The sequence below is a fragment of the Dendrobates tinctorius genome, unplaced genomic scaffold (assembly GCF_039654945.1).
Source record: "Dendrobates tinctorius isolate UK_male_01 unplaced genomic scaffold, ASM3965494v1 ptg000181l, whole genome shotgun sequence".
Taxonomy (NCBI): Eukaryota; Metazoa; Chordata; class Amphibia; order Anura; family Dendrobatidae; genus Dendrobates; species Dendrobates tinctorius.
Genome location: NW_027361848.1, coordinates 11486261 through 11499826, shown reverse-complemented (window position 1 = coordinate 11499826; position 13566 = coordinate 11486261). Strand labels below are relative to the sequence as shown.

The following is a 13566-nucleotide window of genomic DNA, read 5'->3' as shown; positions in this document are numbered from 1 at the left end:
GAAAAACCGCGCGATTTCTGGGAAGGAGTCCGGTTTTTAGTGAGCGTTTTAAAACGCTACGTGGGCACATAGCCTGAAGGTGTTTTTATGCCAGAAAATTGGCGTAAACACCTTCATGAATCAGGGCCATAATCTTTATCCACAACATGTGTGACTGTTATTGGTGGTGCGCACACAGGCGGCACTCACAAGTTGTCCTGATTACAACAGTAGACGAGACAGCTTAGCGGTTGCTATATAGATATCAGTTGCAGAGTCACACTCATGTCATGGTTATCATTTATTCCTAAAGAACTCCAGACATTGGGATTCAGAATTCACCATGTTTCCTTTAATAAGATCTAATTTCTATTGTCACCTATTGGTGGCGGTAAAACTTTATGTACTTATTGGTTTTTCACTAATTTATTTTTAATTTATTTCACATATTGTACCCTTATCAGGTCTTAAAAACCTTTGAGAGCAAGCTCAACATATAAATACTTTTTTTTGCCAAATTTTGGAAATTCTGAATGGTTCACGAACTATGAAGCACCTCTGTAATCTGGACATTTTTTTAAACAATTACTTTGAAAAGCATTAAGAAGATATTTAAATTCAATTAATATCTGTACAATTTTACAGCCCTTTTCACATATACAGTACTTTCAAATCTAAACATATTTTTAGATTTTATTTTTAAAAAGTCAATCAAAGGCAATCGTGTAAGGTATTACCTTACACAATTGACGTCTCTTTAGGAAAATGAAAAAGGAAAAAATAATGCATGTTGAATCAATGTAAAACAAGTAAATGTTTATTAATTACAAAAGTTAAAAAATATAAAAAAAGATATATAGGCCAGGAAATAAAAAAAACAATATGTAAATATCCCCTTTTCCCTTTTTCTTTTATTTCACTGTTACATTTTTTAAAAAAATTTTTCATTCGTCACCACTATTTTGTTCACATATTTACATTGGCAGTTATTAGCTATCTGTCCATGTACAAGTTTTTTATCCGTCCATTCATATTGATGGTCATTGGCTATTAGATGTATCTGTCCACTTATATTGGCTGCCTTTGACCATTATATGTATCTGTGCGTTAGGGGCGTCGTTAGTGTAAAAGATCCGGGGCTCCGGCCTGAAGGTTTGGCCCAGAGCCCCAGATTTCCTGTCAGACTACATTGGGGGCGACAGTGAGTCAGGTGAAAGATACTTTGCCTATGCACTGTGCTGCCATCCCGCTGCCATGATACCTGCCTCTGATTTCCTTTCCCTTTCTGTCAGGAAGAGGCGCATGGCTGCACTGTAGATCAAGAGGATATGCTCCATACATTGCATCTTCTGTCCTCAATGAGCTGTGTAATAATCTGCAGGTACGGAGGATGTCGCCACGGATCTGAGATAGACCAAGAGTTAAAGGTTTATTTACAAGGATATTCACTCCATGCAGGGAGTAGCAAACAAGGGGGATTAATTGTAACAAGTAACTGTAATAGGGTGATTAAAGAGATAAACGTAAGCAGGAATAAACTTACCGTATCAGTCTGTGGAAGGCTTAATTGAAAGGTCAACTTTTCCAACGTTGGCACAGTCAGCAGGGGCACATGCAGTCTCTCCAGTCTCTGCCCACAATGAGGAAATGGCCTCTGGGGAAAATAACAGGATGCTGATCAGTGAGAGGCAGTCCTGCTCTTACTACTCTTAGTCACAAGTTCACACTCAGTACGTGTCACCGCAGAAATGTTGCCACGCTACCCTGTCAGTACGGTTACTTCTCTCAGAGGTCTCAGGACTGTCACTGCGCACTCCGGGCCTGCACACTCTAGCCTCTGTCTCTGTCTTGTCAGTGGAGTCTCCTCCGGTCACGAAGGCTGGCTGGTCCACATTCACACAAATGGCGCTCACTGCGTACTGTCTTTCTGTCTCAGTCCTCAACTGGCTCAACTGGAGGGCTCTCTCCGGGAGCTCAGTGCAGCTGTCCACTCTCTCTCCTGCGCACTCTGCTTTTCCGCCCTGCCAATGCTCAGTTTCCTGTCCACAGCCCCTTCTCCCGGTCACCGCCCCCCACGGTCACATGGAACGGTCGGTCCAGGTCTGATAATGTTCCCCCTGGAAACGCTACTGCCTGGCCAGGTGGTTCTGGGCACGGAGCAGGGGAGGTAACCCCATTTAAGTGCCTCCTTTTCTTCCCCATTACAGCTGAGCAGCCTCTAGTGTCGGCTCAGGAAAGGGCTGTGCTGAAGTAATGCAGAGCAGAGGAAACACTGCAATATGAGATAGGAAGCTGTGATGCGCCCAGTGTGACAGGTGTGATTCAGGAGGTGAGAGTTTGTGTGTGTGAGCATGTGTGTATCTGTATGAGTGTGTTTTTGTGTATGTGTATATATCATTGTGTGTTTTTCTATGTGTAAGTGTGTGGATGTATGGAAGCTTTAAATGGGCAAAAAATCATGTAATACTGTATGTGTAAACTCCAATCCTTAACGATCGCCGATACGTCTTTTTATGTAGGTTATTAAGGAACCTTAAACTTCAGCGCCACTTTCTCACGGCGCAAGGATTAAGTATAATGTGCCCCCCAGTGGGTGAAGATCCCACAGTGACAGCTGTGTATAACAGCTGACACCCTCCAGCAAACTTATAAATGTTGCTCTCAATCGCGACAGCGGCATCTAAGTGGTTAAAACACCTCTTTAACAACATTGTTCCCCTGCAAACTTAGTCACGGGTGCTGATCATCTGATGATCCCAGGATACGGTGGCCTGTTAGACCCAGCCATAACCCTGTTCAAATAGGCTGAAGCAGTATAGAATTGACAGGTCTCAGGCATTGCAGTACCCAAGTACTGCAGTGTATGAGACCATTGATCAAAGTAAAAAATATTTATGTCCCACAGTGAGAATAAGGGCTCATACCCATTTGCAAGAAAAAAAATGGTCCGATTTCCAGACCGAAAAAATGAACGAGTGCTATGCGAGTTGTCATGCGAGTGTAATACGTTTTCCGTGCAATTTTTCCACGGAACATCCGTATGACATGCGTATGACAAACGTATGCAATCCGTATGCAATGCGATTTTAACATAAGCTTTTACATACAGCAGTTCTCTATGTAAAAACTCATGTTAAAATAGCATTGTAAAACACAACTGTACACATTGTTTTAAAGCCAAATAATCCTCAAAACATAGATAGATAGATAAATAGAAAGCTTAAAAGCGGGCAGATGCCGGGTACAGTATAGAATAGGTTAGAAAAGAATAGATAGAATAGATATATACACGTAGAATAGGTACCGTATATACTCGTGTATAAGCTGAGATTTTCAGCCCATTTTTTTGGGGCTGAAAATCCCCCTCTTGGCTTACGCACGAGTCATATACCGGGGGGGAATCGGAGGGGGGAGCGGGGTTGTCAGAAATCATACTCACCCTCTGCAGCCCCCCTGCTTGCTCCATGTCCTCGTCACTGCTCTTCCTTCCTGCTTCAGCAGTCACTTGGTACCGCTCATTAAACTCATGAATATGCGCATATTTAATGAGTGGCACCACGTGACCGCTGAAGCAGGAAGAGAGCAGCAGGAAGAGAGTAGCAGCGCGCTCAGAACATGGAACAAGCAGGGGGGCTGCGCTGCAGAGAAAAGCGCCAGGACCGGGTGAGTATGAATGGGGGGGGTCGCTCTGCTGTCTTGCATCCTCTGCTGTGACATTCAGGTCAGGGGGCGCGATTGCGCCCTCTGCCTGCACAGTCACTGCAGAGCCCGCAACGCTGATGAGCAGGGGGGCAGCGACGGAGGTGAGTATGCTGCGGCAGCAGCAATATGATGAGGCCACTCACTGTGCAGCAAAACTGGGGCCACTCACTGTGCAGCATAACTGGGGCCACTCACTGTGCAGCATAACTCGGGCCACTCACGGTGCAGATAACTGGGGCCACTCACTGTGCAGATAACGGGCCACTCACTGTGCAGATAACTGGGGCCACACTGTTGTGAGTTCATTTTCCCCTTCACCGTTGAGGTCTGATGAACTCCCTCTTCTGGTGAAGGAGGGTAGTGAGGCTGATTGCCAGGCACCTGGGCAGGATGATGATGACTGGGTGACAGGAGTTACTGACTGGATATAAGGCAGCCGACGCCCTTCTGCCTTGCTGGTGATCTCTCTGAGGGATTCTAGGAGACCAGTCTGATTCCTGCTCCTCAAAAGTCAAGTTTTCTGCTCTACTTTTTGCATTTGTGTTTTGGTTTTGTTTTGCATTGTTTTCCTTGATTTCTGCCATTCCCTGCTGGGGTGAGCTGAATTCCTTTTTGCTCTGTCTTCAGAAAATACCTGAGTGCTGATATAGTCTTTTTGAGGCCTAGTGTCTTCAGGGCTTTTTTCCCTATCAGCTGTTGGCTCTTGTTTTGATAGGGTTTTTGCGGATTACAGACAGCAGCTTTTCTATCCTGTCCTATCTAGTTAGCTTGGGCCCCATCATTTGCTCAGCCTATCTTTCTATCTGTGTGAGTGATTTTTCATCTTGCTTCACCGTCATTATATGTTGGGGGCTGCCTATTGCTTTGGCGTCTGCTCTGGGGCTGTTTAGATTTCCCTTTCTGTCTTTTGGCTATGTAGTTCTCCGGCTGTGATTGAGGGGTCTAGGGCACCGTAGGAACCCCCCACGGCTACTGCTAGTTGTTGTTGATAGGTTCAGGGGTCTGCAATCCGATAGCTGCCAACTTCTCTGGTTTTCTGGACTTAGCTAGTATTTCTGTTTTTGCCTCCTACGGTGACTCATTCATAACACCACTCACTATACAGATAACTGGGGCCACTCACTGTGCAGCATAACTGGGGCCACTCACTGTGCAGCATAACTGGGGCCACTCACTGTGCAGATAACTAGGGCCACTCACTGTGCAGATAACTGGGGCCACTCACTGTGCAGATAACTGGGGCCACTCACTGTGCAGATAACTGGGGCCACTCACTGTGCAGATAACTGGGGCCACTCACTGTGCAGATAACTAGGGCCACTCACTGTGCAGATAACTGGGGCCACTCACTGTGCAGATAACTGGGGCCACTCACTGTGCAGATAACTGGGGCCACTCACTGTGCAGATAACTGGGGCCACTCACTGTGCAGATAACTGGGGCCACTCACTGTGCAGATAACTGGGGCCACTCACTGTGCAGATAACTGGGGCCACTCACTGTGCAGATAACTGGGGCCACTCACTGTGCAGCATACCTGGGGCCACACACTCTGCAGGATAACTGGGGCCACACACTCTGCAGGATAACTGGGGCCACACACTATGCAGATAACTGGGGCCACTCACTGTGCAGCATTATCTGGGGCCACTCACTGTGCAGCATTATCTGGGGCCACTCACTGTGCAGCAAAACTGGGGCCACTCACTGTGCAGCATGATCTGGGACCACTCACTGTGCACCCTCGGCTTATACGCGAGTCAATAAGTTTTCCCAGTTTTTTGTGACAAAATTAGGGGGGCCGGCTTATACACGGGTCTGCTTATACACGAGTATATACGGTATATATGTCAGTGACACACACATATATCTAATATATATATATATATACACACACACACATATATATATTTTGCACAGAAAGATAGATTTAAGAAAAAACGGTAATTCATTTTTCGGCTTCTGTAATATGAAAGCAGGAGCCGACAGTATAGAAGACATGGCTTACATACAGTAGACCATTGCAGAACACTTAGATTTATATATGTCAGTGACTAATAATGTTAGGAGTATATGTGTGTAAAATTTTGGAGCTGTATGTATTTAATACAAGAATTTATTCTTGGGAAAAGCTGGCGTGGGCTCTCGCGCAATTTTCTGCGCCAGAGAGGGAAAGTCAGTGACTGAGGGCAGATATTAATAGCCTAGAGAGGAACCATGGATTTTGCCCTTCCTGGCTAAAAACATCTGCCACAGTCACCCTAGAAAGTGCACATCTGTAAGGTGTGCCAATTCCGACACTTAGCCTCTCCCCATTGCCCTGTAGCGGTGGCATATGGGGTAATAAGAGATTAATGTCACCTTTGTATTGTAAGGTGACATTAAGCCTGGTTAGTAATGGAGAGGTGTCAAAAAGACACCTTTCCATTCCTAATCCCGAAGTTTGTAAATCGTTAAATAAACACACACACACACGCAGAATAAAGTATTTTAATGAAATAAAAGAACACACAGTTTTGCCATCTTTATTCTTCTGCTAAATCCAAATGAATCCCTCGATCTCCTGTAAAAAATAAAAAAGCAGCAATATACCATACCTCTCTGGTGTACAGTCAGTCCCATAAATCCATTTTTGTGGGTTAAATAGTTTACAACCGGGAGTGGTGCTAATGCGACCGCCCTGGCTGAAAACCAAGGGGGAATGAATGAGAAGTTGCCTGTGCAGCCTCCCAGCCTGACCCACGGTGAACTCTGCAGTGTGGGAAAGTGTCAGTTCATTTTCCCATGCTGCCGAGTTCTTGGCAGGTCAGGCTGTGAGTCTGCGCAGCACCAGTGACTAGCGGTGACGTCGCTCATGCTGCGCAGCCTCCCAGCCTGACCCCTGGTGAACTCGGCAGCATGGGAAAATGAACTGTCCTTATCTTTATGTGTTTTTATTCTGGCAGCCAATCAGGGTGCAGAAACCATCTACAACGTCATGACACAAGGTCTTCTGTTATTGGCTGCTGAAGTCACATGTCCCTGGCCATATAAATAGCGGGTATCTTGTTTTGCTGGCACCATTGTCTCAGTGTCACAGTGCAGAGAGGTTGCTTGACTACACTATACATATAACAATCATTTTATATTTCCATTATATTTTGGAAGTATTTTACCTTATCGTGTAGCGCCATCCATTGGCTGTTTCACACAATGTTTCTATGTTTCCTGGCCTATATATCTTTTGTATATTTTTTAACTTTTGTAATTAACAAACATTTACATTTGTACAACATACATTATTTTTTTCTTTTTCGCTTTCAATATTTTCTTTATGCAGAACCCTATTTAGCAAGAGCATTACAGTTTTTCTATTTATTTTTTATTTTGTTTGCATGTTGACCAATTGTTTCTATTGTGTCTTTTTAGGAAAATGGACTAGAGTATGAAGCATGCTTGGTTGCTCAATGTGATGCTCTAGTGGATGCATTAAATCGGCAAAAGGCAAAGTTGCTTACCAAAGTCACAAAGGAACGAGAACATAAATTCAAGGTAAGGAGCAATGTTCAAGCTTTGGAAAAAGACACGGAACAAGTATTATGTAATAATAATACAATTAGTAACAGTAATTACCTACAGTAATTAAGAATTTTCTTATCAATAAACATCAAAATTGTTTGCTAGATTATTGGGCTTATATAGGATTAACATTGACTAAACCACAATTTTTTTTCAGGTATCACACCTGTGCAATCTGTTACTGAATAATGTTAAATTTCTGCTTTGGTGGTTTTACTAAGTTTATTAACCCTGCTGTTATGTTCGGTCAAAAACGACCGATTTTGAACTTTAATATTTTTTAAAATATTCAAGATGCGGTTCTGAAACTTGTGGTTGATTGACTTTTCCTCATTTGAGGGGTTCTTACTATGGGTAGTTTTTTTTTGTTTACTTTTTGCTCCACAATTTTTTATACACTTGTACTGTTCGGTCAAAAATGACCGATAGCCTTTTATAGTGATCTCCAGCCATTTTATGAGTAAAATAAAGGAGCTATAATCTCATTTTGGACTATATATTACATCTACTACTATTTATCAATTTATTAAGGTCCTTTTGGTCCATGCAGATTTACACATACATACATTTTCTCATTACAATACTGCTGATGGATTACCTTCCAGTATAGTTATGTGCCAAATATTTTTACCCTGCTGTTCATGTAAAATAGTTCAATTCAGTTCTCAACATTTCATATTGTAAATGAACATATTCTCTTTTTTTACTTGTGTTCCCTGATCTAATTTCTGTGAAATGCTGACCTAAAAGAGTACTAATAAATTCTGTCTGAAAAGTGTGTTTCCTTTAAGGTACTGTCACACTTAGCGATGCACCAGCGATCCCGACCAGCGATATGACGCGGTCAGGATCGCTGGTGCATCCCTAAGTGGTCGCTAGTGAGCTGCCACACAGGCAGATCTCACCAGCGACATCGCAGGGGTCGGAGGTCGCTACTTACCTGTCAGACGAGGCGATCCTGACGTCCTCCCACCCGCGTCTCCACTGCAGGAAGCCCAGCAGGAAGCTGACGATGAGAAACGGCCCAGGACGTTCTCGCGCGATCAGCGATAACCAGCGGGGGAGCCAGTCGGAGGTAAGTATCAGGCATAGCGATATCGCTAGCAATATCGCTATAACGTCACAAAAACCAGTGACGTTATAGCGATATTGCTAGCGATATCGCTTAGTTTGACAGGCCCTTTACTCTGAGCTCTTATCCTAAAGGGTGGGGGGTGTTTTATTTTATTTTCTCAGTAGACAATTGCCATAGTAGTCTATCCAGTTTCATTTTCAGTCCAGCTGGAGAGAGCAGAGAGGACATATACAGACAACAGAGTTCTGAAGGATCATCGTTAAATATGCAATATGCATAAATATTCCAATAAAGCCATGTTAAATGTTTTGACACAAAAAAATAAAAAGTAAGTTTTTCTTTCCATTTTTCATTTGTTTATAAACAACCAGGTTCTCATACAATATAATACTGCAAAAAATATTCAATTAAAACACTTAAATTAGCTAAAAATCAAAACCTTATTAGGTCTGGTCAAAAATGACCGGTACATAACAAGTGTATAGTGGTAACGAACAGAATAGCAGGGTTAAAGCATATGATCTTCTATAGAGCTAATTTAACAGTGTGTATTTTGACAAAGTCTGTATAGACAGTTAAGTGCTTTAGTACATACAGAATTTCTTCTTTATTCATTCCAATTACTGTGAGCTGTGAGAATTCTCTGGTGCTGGTGACGGTAATTTGTTCTCCAAGAGTCAAATAGTGCTCCGTCCCTCCAGAGTCTCTCCTTGTCGCTAAGCAGTACTTTCCAGCCACATATGGGTTATTGCCACGTTTAGTAAAAATTTGGTTACAAATTTTGGTGCTATTTTCACCCATTTCCCAGTGTGAACATGTAAAATCTGGTCCTAAAACAACATTTTTGTGGCAAAAATGTAATTATTTTTTTTCCTGCCCAATAGTGTAAAATTCAGTGCTATACCCGTGGTGTCAATATGATCACTGCAGTTTAGATGCATTCATTGAGAGGCATAGTTTGTAAAATGGGGTCACTTACGGGGGATTCTGCAGTTCTGGCACCTAAAGGGCTCTTCCAGTGGGTCATGGCATATGTGACCACATATGGGATATTTGAGTATTCAGGAGAAATTAAGTAACAAATTGTACCATTTGTTTTCCAATATTATCCCTTTTAAAAAATGAATACTTGGGGCCAAAACATTTTAGTGTAAAAAAGAATATTCTAATGACTCAGCACAATGTTATACAATTAAACTTCTTGAGGGTTAAAAATGTTCACTACACCATAGATGAAAAGCTCAATAGGTATTGTTTCCAAAATGGGGTCACTTTTTGGGGTTTCTGCTGTTTTGACATGTCAGGAGTGGGATCCTCAAATGTGACATGGCGTCCATAATCTAGTCCAGCCAAATTTGCGCTCCAGAATTCAATTGGCACTCCTTTTCTTTTAACCCCTTAACCCCTGGGGCTTTTTTCGGTTTTGCATTTTTGTTCTTCGCCCCCCTTATTCCCAGACCCATAACTTTTTTATTTTTCCATCAATATGGCCATGTGAGGGCTGTTTTTTTTTTTGCAGGACGAGTTGCACTTTTGAATGACACCACTGGTTTCAGCATGTCGTGCACTAGAAAATGGGAAAAAAACTCCAAGTGCGATGAAATTGCAAAAAAAATGCCATCCCACACTTGTTTTTTTGTTTGTTTTTTTTTACTAGGTTTACTAAATGCTAAATCTGACCTGCCATTATGATTCCCCAAGTGATTACAAGTCCATAGACCCCAAACATGTCTAGGTTCTTTTTTATCTAAGTGGTGAAATAAAATTCCAAACTTTTTTTTTTTTTAAATTGCGCCATTTTTCGAGATCTATAATGTCTCCATTTTTCTTTATCTCGGATCGGGTGAGGTCGTATTTTTTGAGTGCCCAGCTGATGTTTTTAGTGATACCATTTTGGTGCAGGTGCAATCTTTTGATCGCCCGTTATTGCATTTTAATGCAATGTCGCGACAACCGAAAAAAACATAATTCTGACGTTTTTAATTTTTTTCTCACTACGCCGTTTAGCGATCGGAATAATCCTTTTTTATTGATAGATTGGGTGATTGTAAATGCGATGATTTTATTTTTATTGTTTTATTTTGAATGGGACGAAGGGGGGTGATTTAAACTTATTTTTTAAAATTTTTTAAATATTTTTAAAAACATTTTTTTTTCGTTTTTTGCATGCTTCAAAACAGCTGACATGTCCTGGGAAAGATATGGGCTCACCGCTGGAGCCCTCATCAAAGTGAGGGAGTCCGACATCGACGTAAATGTATGCCCTGTGTCGGAAAGGGGTCAAGCCCTACCATGTGTCCAGACAGAAGTTGTCCACCACATATTTGGTATCATTGTACTCAGGAGAAATTGAACAATAAATTGTACTTTCCATTTTCTCTTGTTACCCTTGTGAAAATTAAAAATTTGGGGCCAAAGAAATAGTTTTGCTGTAAATATGAATTTTTTCATTTTCATGGCTCATAAGTTCATTGAGGGGGTGTAGTTGCCAAAATCGGGTCATTTGTCATGGTTTCCACTGTTTAGGTGCCTCAGAGGCAGAACAAATGTGACATGGCATCTGCTATTTATTTCAGCGAAATTTGCTCTTCAAAAGCCAAATGGTTCTTCCCTTCTGAGCCCTGCCATGTGCCCAAACATTACATTACCACCACATATGGGGTGTCCAAAAAAACCCTGTTTGGGAGAGAAGAACAGACAGATTGCGGCGCCCTAAATGCGTAAACACAATCAATTAGTCTTTAAAGGGTGCACAATTTTATGCACTCACCTGATAGAAGACTAATATGGCTGTAGATTGTGTATCCTCAAAAATCCTTCCTTCTGGGATACTTTTCAATAGACAGGGCTTGCAGTTTGCCTCGAGTGGATCCAAGTGAAAGAGCCAGATTCAGGCTCACACAGGATGAGTAAATCAAGAAATCACATCCAGCCCATGAATAGCAGCGCTTCCCAGGACTCACATCCAAAGATGATATTTCATCTTTTTTTATTTTATAGGTTAAAAAAGAGGAGATACAACGCATTTCGGATACAGTGTATATCCTTCATCAGGTATCATAAAAACACAGTACAAATCCTAATAGTATAAAATTCAGTTACATTTATATATAGTAGCAACCTTTTATCCCAGTCTCAGAAACTTGATTTAGGGTGTGGACCAAGTTCAGGAACACACCCACTGATTGATCCAACATTGACAACATAGATGCAAGAAGAAGAAAAAAAAAACCCCAGAGGAAAAAAACCAGAAAAAAAGGCGACGTTCAAACTCTCTCTATGATATCATTCAATCCATTTGGACATAATGTTCCCAGACGATATATCCAAAACGTTTCTTTCCGGTTTAAAAGAGCATTCCTATTTGCAACACCAGAGGTTATCTGCTCCACTGGAGTTACTTTTATGTTAAAAATTTTGTTATGTTTAATTAGCAGATGCTTTAAGAGACTATGTTTTAAATAGCTATTTTTTGCTCTATTTCTGTGACCATTAATGCGGGACCGCAGTGTCTGCACAGTGCGTCCCACATATTGCAAACCACAAGTGCATGTGATGACATATACAACAAAATCACTGCTACAGGTGAGTCTTTGAGATTTCACATTCATGAAGTTTATTAACCCTTTAGGTGCGTCACAGGAATTTTTTTGAATATTTAAAAAAAAATGAACATCTAACTTTTTTTCATAAAAAAAAATTCTTCAGGTTTAATTTTTTTTATTTTACCAAGGGTAACAGGAGAAATTGGACTGCAAAAGTTATTGTGCAATTTGTCCTGAGTACGCTGATACCTGATATGTGGGGGGGAACGACTGTTTCGGCGCATGGCAGAGCTCAGAATGGAAGGAGCGCCGTTTGACTTTTTCAATGCAAAATTGGCTGGAATTCAGATTGGACACCATGTCACGTTTGGAGAGTCCCTGATGTACCTAATCAGTGGAAACCCCCTACAAGTGACCCCATTTTGGAAACTAGACCCCCCAAGGAACTTATCTAGATATGTGGTGAGAACTTTGAACCCACAAGGGCTTTACAGAAGTTTATAACGTACAGCGGTACAATTAAAAAATCATATTTTTTCCACAAAAATGATCTTTTCACCCTCAATTCTTATTTTTCCAAGGGTAACAGGACCCGAAAAGTTATTGTGCAATTTGTCCTGAGTACGCTGATACCCCACATGTGGGGGTAAACCACTATTTGGGCGCATGGCAGAGCTCGGAAGGGAAGCAGCGCCATTTGACGTTTTTGGCTGGAACTGAGATAGGACACCATGTCGCGATTGGAAAACCCCTGATGTACCTAAACAGTGGAACCCCCCACAAATGACACCATTTTGTAAACTAGACCCCCCAAGGAACTTATCTAGATGTGTGGTGAGCACTTTGAACCCCCCAGTGCTTCACAGAAGTTTATAACGCCCGGGCGTGAAAATAAAAAATTCGTATTTTTTCCACAAACATGATCTTTTAGTCACCATTTTTTTATTTTCCCAAGGGTAACAGGAGAAATTGGACCCCAAAAGTTGTTGTCTAATTTGTCCTGAGTATGCTGATACCCCATATGTGGGAGAAAACTACTGTATGGGCACACGTCGGGGCTCGGAAGGGACGTAGTGACGTTTTGGAATGCAGACTTTGATGGAATGGTCTGCGGGTGTCATGTTGCCTTTGGAGAGCCCCTAATGTACCTAAACAGTGGAAACCCCCCACAAATGACACCATTTTGTAAACTAGACCCCCCAAGGAACTTATCTAGATGTGTGGTGAGCACTTTGAACCCCCCAGTGCTTCACAGAAGTTTATAACGCCCAGGCGTGAAAATAAAAAATTCGTATTTTTTCCACAAACATGATCAATTAGTCCCCAATTTTTTTATTTTCCCAAGGGTAACAGGAGAAATTGAACCCCAAAAGTTGTTGTCCAATTTGTCCTGAGTACGCTGACACCCCATATGTGGGAGAAAACTACTGTATGGACACACGTCAGGGCTTGGAAGGGAAGTAGTGACGTTTTGGAATGCAGACTTTGATGGAATGGTCTGCGGGTGTCATGTTGCCTTTGGAGAGCCCCTAATGTACCGAAACAGTGGAAACCCCCACAAATGACCCCATTTTGGAAACGAGACCCCCTAAGGAACTTATCTAGATGTGTGGTGAGCACTTTGAACCCCCAAGGGCTTCACAGAAGTTTATAATGCCCGGGCATGAAAATAAAAAAATCGTATTTTTTCCACAAACATGATCAATT

At 41.9% G+C, this 13566-nt stretch overlaps 1 protein-coding gene and 1 long non-coding RNA gene across 6 annotated transcripts in view; one reads left to right on the top strand and one right to left on the bottom strand.

Annotated features, from left to right (window-relative positions):
- The window catches only part of TRIM67 (tripartite motif containing 67), a 779172-nt gene that overhangs the window by 141635 nt on the left and 623971 nt on the right, over window positions 1–13566 (top strand). For all 4 annotated transcript variants that reach the window (XR_012221447.1, XM_073551878.1, XM_073551876.1 and 1 more), the window contains exon 3: window positions 7090–7212. Coding sequence is in view for 3 of the 4 variants with exons in the window: in XM_073551878.1 (XP_073407979.1) it covers window positions 7090–7212 (123 nt within the window). In the remaining variant the exon portion in view is untranslated. The remainder of the gene's footprint in view (window positions 1–7089; window positions 7213–13566) is intronic.
- Window positions 1088–13566, bottom strand: part of LOC141054964 (uncharacterized) — a 100248-nt gene continuing 87769 nt past the window's right edge. For both annotated transcript variants that reach the window (XR_012221448.1, XR_012221449.1), the window contains exons 2-3: window positions 1523–1633; window positions 1088–1383 (exon numbers count right to left, since the gene is read on the bottom strand). This is a non-coding gene — a long non-coding RNA (uncharacterized lncRNA). The remainder of the gene's footprint in view (window positions 1384–1522; window positions 1634–13566) is intronic.